Source organism: Dermacentor silvarum, chromosome 3 (assembly GCF_013339745.2).
Source record: "Dermacentor silvarum isolate Dsil-2018 chromosome 3, BIME_Dsil_1.4, whole genome shotgun sequence".
Lineage (NCBI taxonomy): Eukaryota > Metazoa > Arthropoda > Arachnida > Ixodida > Ixodidae > Dermacentor > Dermacentor silvarum.
Window position 1 is genome coordinate 163,576,237 of NC_051156.1, and position 12,072 is coordinate 163,588,308.

The following is a 12,072-nucleotide window of genomic DNA, read 5'->3' on the forward strand; positions in this document are numbered from 1 at the left end:
ATTGATTGCGCAGATGCAGGGAAATATTCATGTGAATATCAGACAGAGTTTATTAGTAAGGATGCCTGTGTCTGCGCGTTGGTGCATGGGCTTAGCTTCCTCGCCTGGACAACAATACAAACAAGTCAGTAGCGTTTGGTTTGCTTCATGTATTTACTTCATGACTATAGTGGCGAAGGAACATTGGCATTTGATCTGTTGTGTCGGATGGAGCACAAATTCATTTGCATGACAGAAATTACAAATATATACTTCTAGTTTGAAGCCAAGGAAGAAGCTAGCACTTGACACCTCGTCGCTCAGTATTCTTCATTTTTCTTAAATATAAGCAAGTAAGGACATTGATGTTTTTAACTATAAATAAGGACAATTTCTGGTAAATACCGCGACGTTCTTTCTTACGCAACCGCACGTGGCAAAGTCTTGCGCTAACTAAGCACGGACAAATAAAAAGTAGAAGTCATGCACATTGTGCCCTGCGAAAGATTTGAAAAGTCGAACAGGATTGTAATCTGCTTGAAGGCGCCAAACATACGTTGAATTACGGCACGCAGCAAAATCACATTTACCGTTGCTGCCCCGCACATGGTGGTGACGTCATGCATATTAACGACCACAGGCTTATTTTTACAAGAAGTCATACTGTTGAACCCTCTGGTTTTGCTATTTTCGAATTTCAAGAACACCATCATTTCCGCTGTCCGTGTATGCTGGTGTATGCGTTAAACGGTTTATGCAGTGTAATGGTAGCAAGCTGACCTATAACAGCTGAATTGGGAGCTTCAACAGACACGGTGATTCTTTGGAGCACCAGAAACAATGTTTTGGCCATGGGAAAGAACTGACATAACCGAATTCAGAAGTGCAAGCGTCTCTGTCGAAGTCTGTCCTCATTCTCGCTTGATGCCGCTAACATGTAACCTGAACCAAGGTAAAGATACTGGCTTGCATATTTCATGTAGTCGGTATCCGGTCTGTTTAAGGTTTATGTGTCTAGGAAGCTGCGTTGTCAAGGGCTCCGTTTGGATTTTTGATCTATACCTGTGTCACCATAATGTGTTCGTCGACGGCTATAAATGGCTGCTGGTGATACCGGGATGTCTTCCAACAGACGTATGTACAACGTTGCTCTCTCCCACGCAGCCTGGACGCAGTGGTATCCTAGAAATTTCGACAAGGCTCAGCCTATTAGCTTAAATATTCAGGTTTTTCCTGATGTACCGGCGCTCCTGTATAAGTTGCATAAACAGGGATAAAATGTCACAGACAGGCTGACGGATCTCTTGAATCAAAGGCTGCCTTCGACGAAGCTAGGTCTATTTATCGAAACGTTCGCCAATCAGCCTGAGGAACCTTGTCTCTGTTTGCACAACTTCTATTGCACAGTAGGTTTCCATTTGTTGGCCCTCATCTTGACTTCAGATTCTCTGCGCTTCTGTGTGGTGTACTAACTCCATAAGCACGTTTTTCATGCCTCTACCACTCCATTCCTGCGGCTGCCTTGCCCAGTCCGCAATTTTTATCTGGTTGGAAAGGGCCTGTATACGGTACAGTTCTATGTGTTAGCACTCTAAACCACGTCGTTGTAGTGTACATTGATCACTTCTCACGATATGCTGGAACAACAGTGGTACCCGCCACAGAAGTGCCGCACAACGGTTCGTTGTCACGCCACCTGGCGACCCCTAATAAACTCCTCAGCGTTTCAACTTGGTCGTCTTGTCGGCTGTCGTAGTGCTTGTTTTAGTATATTGCGAAATAAACAAAAACAGAGAGAAACATTTATTTACAAAAAGGCAGAGAGGTCGGCCTGAGATGTAACTTTCTCCAACTGTTACAGCTCAGGCCGCTCTGCCTTAACAATACTACCACTAATACATAGCACGCAGGCCAGCGTCATGACAGATGAGTCCAATTGGAGTCTCGGTCACACGCTCATCTACATTGCTTCTGATCATTCCAGTTAACACTGCTCCAAGCGCAACGTTGTCTAGGAAAACTTTCACGCAGACTCCTACTTGATTCTCGCCTGTTTCGTTCTTGTGGGGTTCCTTTTTTTTTAACGCACGGCCATCGTGCATCATAGAAGCTTTCGAACGTGCTGCTCATATTTGTATGATTGCTCATCGGCATCTTAAGCTGCCTAACATGCTGAAAAGTGAGACCAACTCTTTCGGTTGCCTACGACCTGGGCCCAACAAAAGAGTCGTGCAGACTGTCATCCTGTAAAAGTTTACTCCTCGCTACTTGGTATGATGATTTCACAACTGCTAGGAGTAATTTTCTGTAACATAATTTATGTAAAGTGATTTATTCTGTATAGTGTAATTGCAATTTGTTTCTAGGTTGATATGCTTCTGCAAGCCCAATTTTAGTTCCGAAGTACACAGTCGAAGCGACGTGACTACATCCTCAAATAAATGCGATAAAGTGGTGAGTAATTGCATTTAGCAATCTAGTAAGCTTGTTACCTGGAGGGGCGGGACATTGTTCATGTTATCAAAGCCGCCATCTTATCATATCTGATTGGTTTATAGGGACGTACCGGTACGCCTTCCCTGATTGGCTCAAATAGCCAACGTGGCGGAATTTCGTAGTATTAACAACAGCATCCCAAATGCAGGAGCTGCGGTAGCCTTGAGGCCAATCTAGAACTTCGTTCTGCAAGGCGTTTAAGGAATCCTGTAACTGAAATGTCATAGATTACATCGAAAAGCCGATGCTTTAAGTCTGTTGACAATGATTAGGAGGCATCTGGCCGGGACGGATAATGACCACTGTAGGCTAGGTGCAATAATGGTTTTTTTTAAGGCGAAAGCCATATGTCACATTAGTGAGTCGATTAAGTGAAAACGCGTCGGTGGCACACAAGGTACAAAAAGGCTACGAACCCTAGACTTTTGGTGGGAGTCGAACGCACGACCTTCGGTGTGGATTAAGGCTACGAACTCTTGATTCTTTGGTGGGAGTCGAACCACGACCATTTGTGGAAGTCGAAGCCATGACCTTTGATGATAATGAAGGTGAAGTTATTTCAGGCACAGTTAATTAAGATTGAGGTAGGGCACGCGAACCCATGACTTTTGGTGGTAGTCGAACGCACGACTTTTGGTGGTAGTCGAACGCACGACTTTTGGTGGTAGTCGAACGCACGACCTTTGGTGGTAGTCGAACGCACGACCTTTGGTGGTAGTCGAACGCACGACCTTTGGTGGTAGTCGAACGCACGACCTTTGGTGGTAGTCGAACGCACGACCTTTGGTGGTAGTCGAACGCACGACATTTGGTTGTAGTCGAACGCACGACATTTGGTGGTAGTCGAACGCACGACCTTTGGTGGAAGTCGAACGCACGACCTTTGGTGGAAGTCGAACGCACGACCTTTGGTGGGAGTCGAAGCCTAGACCTTTGGTGCGACTCGAAGCCTAGACCTTTGGTGGGAGTCGAAGCCTAGATCTTTGGTGGGAGTCGAATCCACACGTTTGGTGGTAATTGAGGTGAACGTAAATAATGCACAGGTAATTAAGATAGAGTTATTTAGGGCACCCAAACAAACGACCTTTGGTGGGAGTCGGACCCACGACCGTTGGTGTTAATTAAGGCGAAGTTAGTTAAGGCACAGGTAATTAGGATAGAGTCATTAAGGTTTATGAACCCACGACCATGGGCGGGAGTCGAACCCTCGACCTTTGGAACTAGGAGGGATGACTAAGCGACGTCCACATAGCGAATTAAGGCCGAGCGAATAAGAGGAAGCGTATTAGGAGGGTGAGTAATCGTATTAAGAGGATGAGTAAGCGAATTACGAGGGATGACTAAGCGAAGTACACTAAGCGAATTAAAGGGGATGTGTACGTCGTGTAACCGTCTTTAATGTTTCGGCACTTGGGCTTTCGCCTTCAAGTCGTCTTAGGGATAACATAGGAGACCCTGTGAGCTTTTTGACAATTGCAAGTGTTACTTTCTGGTTTTGCTTTCAGTGCATACAGGATGGCCCAAACAATCAATGCCCAGGAGGCTGCATATGCTCTTTCTACGGCCACAACACAACTGGATCTTGCATGGATATAAGTGGCATTACTGATTACCCAGATGGTGCAATGCCTGACTCGGCTGCTATAGATGCGGCAGCACCAATTAAGGAAATGCAATAAATTGTTTTCTTGCTCTTCTCACATCGGTTTTAACTGATGCTACCAGCAGCCAGTTTCGCGCGGCTTGTGAGCAGACATTTCCAGCATTTTAAACGCAGGACTAACGTAGACACTTGCCTTAGGGAAGTAAGTCTGCAAGTGAATGTTTTACGAGTGTTCAGCTGCAGAGGACCGCCAGGTGGCGTCGAGGAGTGCAGACGTGTTCGCATCGGCTCCGTCAATTATCGTGCCTAGCAGCGGTCAACATCATGTGACCACCAGCAAATTTGCAGGAGTTATGTAGGAAGACACCATGATCACGCTGATACCACATTGTTGGACAAGCGGACCCGGTTTCCTGTACCAACTTTAAGACCACCACCGCATCATGCCGGCCCGCCACGCTAAGCCTAACGGCGGAGCGGAGTGCGGAACGCCGGCATCCAGCTCCCGGCCCAAGCGTCGCGCCGCGACGGCCCAAGTTCCAACGAACAACGACTCCGAACTAGCCCAGGACACCATGGACATGGATGACCAAGCCATCGAAACCCAAGTGGGATCTGCGGCGGATGCTGAAGAAGAGTTCCTCTCACCTGACGAGGTGGTACAGGGGGAATCGACCAGCGACGACGACGCTGAGGAAATCTCACCAAGGGAAGACGACGAAGCCAAGAACGGTCAGTGGCAACTTGCAATATCGTTGCGAGAGCGAAAACGTTTACGAAAACAAGTGCGAGCAGCCCCTGATGACAGCGGAGCTCGAGACGGCGGCAAGGGTAACAGTTGCGACGCCAGAACGCCTGCAGGAGAGCGAGATAAACGCGGGGGAGCGTCTGCAAGGAACCGACGGCGAACGCGCGCCGCGCCGCTACCAAGAAACGACATAAAAATTATCATGCGGCCCAAGCCAGGGCTAATTGTGAAAGAACTTAAAACCTACGAAGTTGCACGGGCGATAGAACGTGCAAGCGGCGACCCGGAGACCTGCAAGAGTGATAAATTTCTGCTTCGCCTCCGCAACGGGTCAAACATAATCATTGCAAGTACCCCCCACGAACAAGTGGCGGAGAAGATCCTGAAGATCAAAACGCTGGATCTCAACGGCACTAAACATCCGATCAACACATACATAACCACCCCTGAAGGATACCTTAAAGGAGTGATACATGGATTGGAACGCGAAACTCCAGAAGATGAACTCCTAAGTAATCTCCGAGTGCGCACACAAGGAGTTACAATCGTCCAAGCCCGGATGCTCGGCAAGTCTGAAACCGCAGTGATCACGTTCGATGGACCGATAGTGCCACGCTTCGTTTACTATTACGGTGGCGAAATGTCATGTGTGCCTTATCGCCCCACCCGACAATACTGCAAACTGTGCAAAAGCCAGGGACATAGAACGGACGTTTGCCCAACGCCAACGGCCAAGGCGTGCAGCAACTGTCGGCTAAGGGATCCTCCTGAGGACCACACATGTGAACCAGAGTGTGCCCTGTGCGGAGAGGCTCATCCCACGGCGGCATCGGAATGCACCAAGAAACTCAAATGGGTCCCCCAAAGGGGCAGGCCACAACTGTTACAACGTCGAAGCCGACCACAAACGAACGGGATCCTCAAGAGACGCTGGTTCAGCAAGGACTGCGAGGACTCTGCATCACCAGACGGGACCCGTTCCAGGTCCAGCTCCCGAGACCGCTCCAACTCCAGGGACAGTGACCAAGAGAGGGTCCAAACAAAAAAACAACAGCAGCAAAAGAGCAAGAAGAAGCATAACAAGGAAGCCAAAAACAAGGTGAGCTGGGCAGCAATCGCCTCCCAACCTCCACACCAAGCAACAACACAACTCACGCGCCTAGAACGCGAACTAGATCTAATGCGAGTGCGAATAGGAGACCTAGAAAGAGAAAATAGGCAATTGAAAAAGCAACAAACGCAGCAACCACAACAAGGACCTAAACCAGCCCAGGCAGGACAGAAAGGGCAGAAACTACCGAACTTAGAAGGCGACACCGTAATTACCCTGTCAATACTGAAAGATACAATAAAGGAAGTTATACCCACAATCCTAGAGCAGGTGTTGATACAGGTAGATCGAAAACTAGATATTCTGGACAAGAAAATCCAGGCACAACAAATAGAATTCACGAAAGCGTTGCGAAAGCATGCCACAGGCAGTAACATAAGAGAAAAAGCAGAGAAAGTCTACAACAGGCCAGGCCTGTCGGCCATGACCCAGGCGACGAACAATGCCTAAACATCAAAAGCACGCTTTAGAAGAGTGCGAAATATGGCAGTGGAACTGCCGTGGGTTCCGGTGTAAAATTGGACAACTGTCACAGCTGGTGACGACACAAAAAAGGTTGCCAGCTATCATATCATTACAAGAAGCCGGAACAAACCCTAAATTACAGGGATACGAGACCTTCTGTACCGAAGATGAAAGCTGGAAGGTCGCAACATTGGTGGACAAAAAAGTTACAGCAATATGTCACAAACCCATAGAAGGAACGGACATTCCGCATATAATAACAGAAATCGCATATAAAGGCACCAGAGGAAAGAGTGCCTTCATAATTAATATCTACAGCTCCCCTAGTCATAAAAGAGCAACGTTCGACAAATTATTTCAAGAGGCAGCAAAAATGGCCAAGGGGAGCCCTCTAGTGATAGTTGGGGATTTTAACGCCAGACACTCAAGCTGGGGGTATCCAACCCAGGACAATAAAGGCAAGAATATCACAGGACAAATAGAAGCACTCGGCATGACACTTCTAACAGACCCTGCTATCCCAACAAGAACAGGAAATAGTATCTCCTCGGACACAAGTCCGGACCTAACCATAACCAAAAATTGTCCAAATGCGGAGTGGTGCAACACCCTCGAAAATCTAGGAAGTGACCATTATATTATAAGCACCACAATTCGCACGGGTGTAATCCGCAAACAAATAGGTACAGCTAAAATAACAGACTGGCGGGCATATAGAGAATCGCTTAAAGAACTAGCCACTGACATAAATGATTTAGACAAGTGGTGCGAAGTCATACGGAATCTCAAGCAGAAACATACCAAAGCCGTCACCAGGACGGAAAAAACACCTGAAGTGGACCCTCACCTACTGCACCTGTGGGATGCAAGAAGAAGCCTGACGAAAAGATGGAAGCGACAGAAACGCAACAGGAAGCTCAAAATGAAAATCAAAGAAATAACACAGCAGGCCGAGGAATACGCTAACCAACTTGCAACAGCCAACTGGGAATGCTTCTGCGGATCACTAAATGGAACCCTAGGGACAGCAAAAACGTGGAACATCCTGATAGGAATGATTGACCCACTCAAAACCAGACGCGAAGGACAAAAGAACTTGGAGAGACTGCTACACTCGTACCCAGGCACAAAAGAACAACTCCTTCAGGCCGTCCATAACAAATGCTTCGGTGACAATGCCCCGATACTCCCCTACCAAGCTGACTACAGCGGACACCCGCACCCAGGAATGGATGAACTCTTCACGGAAGCAGAAGTTAGAGCAGCAATCGCCAGTGCAAAACGGAACACAGCGGCAGGGGCGGATCAAATATCAAATGCCATGATTAGAAATATGAATGATGAAGCCATAATAGCCCTCACGAACTTCATAAATGACCATTGGGTCAAAGGAACGATACCACAGCAATGGAAACACGCTGTGATAATCATGATCCCAAAACCAGGGAAGAAATTGAATTTGGAAAACATTAGGCCCATCTCTCTTACATCATGTCTAGGAAAACTGTTCGAGAGATTAGTAAACACTCGACTCCAACGTCATCTTGAAGAAACCAACTTAATGCCTGACACCATGTTTGGTTTCAGATCACATATTTCAACACAGGACATTCTCCTGCTTTTAAAAGAGGAAGTGTTAACCAACGTCCCCAAGGCAGGAGAAAACATTGTCATGGCTGTCGACATAAGAGGGGCCTTTGACAACGTAAGTCACAAAGGCATACTCGATGGACTAGCAGAGACCAACTGCGGTCAAAGAACGTACCAGTACATCCGAAGCTTCCTCAACCAGAGAACAGCAGTCATCAAAGTAGGGGATGATGAATCCAAAGTCATCCATCCTCCTAACAAAGGAACGCCACAGGGTGCAGTAATCTCGCCTACACTCTTCAACATAGCCATGATTGGACTAGCCAAACAACTCCAAGAAATTCCCGACATGCGTCATTCCTTATACGCGGATGATATAACACTATGGATAACCAAGGGCAGCTTGGGAGAAAAGGAGGAGAAGCTCCAACGGGCAGCCAATATCATAGAAAAATATATCAAACAAAGAGGACTCCAGTGCTCAGCGGAGAAATCAGAACTAATTCGCCTCACATAAAACAAAAAACAAAGAACTGACCCGAGTCTCAAACTCGAGATCAGGCTGGAAGGGAAAATTATTCCGGAGAGGTCAATAGTTAGAGTGTTGGGGATGTGGCTACAATCGAATGACAGATGTCTCCACACTTTAAACAAAATCAGAAAAACGACGCAGCAGATTAACCGGATGATATCCCGTGTGGCTCATAATCGGACAGGGATGGGGGAACAAGACACCCTCAGACTGGTGAAAAGCCTGGTCATTAGTAGACTAATATACTCCCTGCCTTACCATGACATGAATAGAGAGGAAAAAGAAAAGGCTGACCAAATAATAAGGATGGCATATAAGACAGCCCTGCGGCTGCCACGCAACACTTCAAATGAGAAGCTTCTAGCCCTCGGCCTCCACAATACATTTGATGAGCTGGCTGAGGCCCAACTCATAGCGCAGAGGAGTCGATTGGCGCAAACGCCAGCCGGAAGAGCTCTTCTTCGTAGAGTCGGCCTTGGAGATTGCATACAAGCATACCAAAGCACTAAAGAGCTACCCTGCCAGATCAGAAATTTGTATGGCGTTTCACCAATACCGCAAAACATGGATCCTACATTACACGCAGGAAGGAGAAAGGCTAGAGCTGAATACATAGACAAAATAACTAAGTACATGGACACTGCAAGATTCACGGATGCTTCACCATATCGGGTCAACGCTAAAGAATATGGTGGCAGTTGTCGTGAACCGAAAAGGTAAAATCACGGCCTGTGCTTCGGTTTCCCGAGCGACCATTATAGAAGCAGAAGAGATAGCCATTGCCTTAGCTATAAGGGAAGGCATGGAGCGCAACGCTCCACTGACAATAATTACAGATTCTCAGGCCGCATGCAGGAACTATCAGAGGGGAAAGGTCGGTGCGAAGGCACACCGGATACTCACCGAGATCAGCAGAGAATTCAACGTCAGGTATACCCAAACAATAACCTGGGCCCCGGGACACGATGGTGTTACCGGGAACCGCTATGCAGATGAGGTGGCTCGAGGTTTCACTAATTACCGAGCTGCCTCTTGCAACATCGTAGAGGACCCGACACCCATCGATCCCAGTTATAAATCAATCTTGCAATACTACAGGGAATTGAGAAGACTCTACCCAGCACCGCACAAGAACCTTTCAGCCGTGGACTCTGCGACATTACGTAGGCTACAAACGAATACCTATACAAACCTCCATAGACTGCATATACACTACCCAACAGCCTACAAAGACATATGCCCGTGGTGTGGGAGCACACCGACGCTCTATCACATCACATGGGAATGCACGGCTCACACAGAAGAGCAAGATGAGAATAACACGAGAGAGAGGTGGGAGGCATTGCTGTCCAGCTCTGCCCTCGGGGACCAGCTCAGGCTGGTCAGGAGGGCAGAAAGGATGGCGTGGGCCAGCGGTGCCTTGGAATAGGGGCCCGACCACGCAAACTGCCCCGTTCTAGGGGCAACGAAGTCTTTCGTGCAAATAAAGTTTTGTTCTTCTTCTTCAGCTGCACTTTAAGGAAACCATACATTATTGCGGCACGTCAATGCTCCCACGAGTCGAATGTTCGTCCTGTCCACTTCCTCTGTTCCCGTCTATATTCCAGAGGTTTCATTTCATTTATAATTCTGTCCAAAATTGTCATTCAAGAAACTCTGCTGAACCTCACGGACAATAGCATCTCTGCCCGTGCTGAGGTGTATCGCAGTAAGATATTCTCTATTCATTATTTCCACAATAATTTTACACATGCAGTATATTAACTAAAAGCTATCTGTCCCACAATCTGAAATTCAGTGATAGTTTGAAAGCGTAAAGTGAAAGGGAAATAGCTTTGATCCACTCAATGATCCAATGGACTATGCATTCGGGCAGACCCCTTTTGTTGTCGTCTGATAACTTTTTTTAGCCGCAAAGGGGTGAAATGGTAGAGCATCCGTCTCGTTTGCGGGAGGTGCTGGGTTTGAATCCTAGTGCCGCCGTAAGCTCACCGGTTTTTCATATAGGTGGAGATGTACAACGATCGGGCACTTGGTTGTTTACATGGCTTCTCTTCTCGAAAGGGGGCCCTAGAAATATATGCGGAGGTCCCGTACCCTCCTTTGTTCCACCACAGCGTTGATGAAATAGTCGAGCATCCGCAGCTGCGCTCTGATGCAAACGAGTGCTGCTACGGTTACCTACCGGTAAAAATTGCACGAGGGCGCTTCGAGCCTGGTGCTTGAAATCTCTGGGAGTTTCAGACGCTTGGAAGGATACCCGCTTGATGAGACGTTGGCGATGTGGAACAGCCAGACTCTTTTTTAACACGAAAGTGTTTTTTTTTTTTGCCGGGTTTGAAGACTGACTTCCTGCAACGGATGTAACGGATATAACATCGACTCCCGCACCGCCATCTAGGAGCGAGGAAGCGAAGTACTGTATCGTGACATTCGAGCACCGACAGGGAGCTCTTCGGTAGTCACAGCGCAGTGGAGGCTCCAACATGGTGTCGCCATAAAATAAAGAATCAAGCGTAACCCGGTGCAGAGAGTTTCATAGAATAATTATAAAAATAATCATACAGTAAAAAAACAATAAAAATGTCCGATGGCGGGATTCGACCACAGCACCTCTAGCCCAGAAGCCCAATATTTAAGGCATTACGCCACAAACGCTTTTTTTGTACTGTATTAGTATAAAAATCAACCACGTAATGACAAATTCATAGTTTACCATTGTTTTATATGTAACAAACATTCCATACGGGGCACCCAATCGGGTACACACTTTCGTACTTTTTCTATTTCGACAAATGAAATCAGAGACTCGCGAAATTACTCCGTAGCAGGGCAAGCATCAACGTATGCGTGGCGAACAGCCATGCGTGACGTTCAAATACTATGCAGAGCCAGTAACATAGTAATATCATATGGAAAACCATCCTCGTTATGAACCATTAGGTACCTTATTCCCTGTACATACAAAGGGAACTCCTTCTTTAACGTCTTTTGCAGGACATCCCCGAAGAGCACGCCATCCCAGCATTCCACGAACACGTATTAAATCGTTTCTGGTTTGCAGCACAAGAAACAGCGGTCACCCCACGGCACGAAGAATCCCTTTTCAGAAAGCCATGTCTTAACTGGCAAAATGCCTTCATGTAATTTAAAGAAGAAAGTTTTCACCCCAGGACGCACAGGCATGCTTTTTACACGTTTCAGCACTTTCCGCCATCTTCCCCCAGAGAAATGAATCCGGTACAAAGGAATTGGGAGAATAATATCGCATAAATCATTATACAAAATTTTACGGGGACGCTGAGTGTAAATATTCAATCAAAAAACGGGCCTCCAGGAAGCGACACGACTCAACAACCTCTTTAAAGTAACCCTGTAGTCGACGTTCTATTTTATTGGAAGAGATGACAAAACTGGGCAAACCACTGACCAGTCGTACTTGGAAAACTGTGCTCAGGAAAGGGTCCCGAACACCTCGAAGGTACGAAAAACGATTTACAAGCTGTCTCAGAAATAAATGCGATAAACTTAAGCCCACATCACGAGCA

General features: G+C 47.0%; 1 protein-coding gene across 1 annotated transcript in view; it reads left to right on the top strand.

The window, feature by feature from the left end:
* The window catches only part of LOC119444981 (uncharacterized), a 49,975-nt gene that overhangs the window by 11,452 nt on the left and 26,451 nt on the right, over positions 1-12,072 (top strand). Inside the window, exons 3-5 of the mRNA XM_049664827.1 lie at positions 4,508-4,810; positions 5,795-5,925; positions 8,009-8,107. Coding sequence (XP_049520784.1) covers positions 4,508-4,810; positions 5,795-5,925; positions 8,009-8,107 — 533 coding nt within the window. The remainder of the gene's footprint in view (positions 1-4,507; positions 4,811-5,794; positions 5,926-8,008; positions 8,108-12,072) is intronic.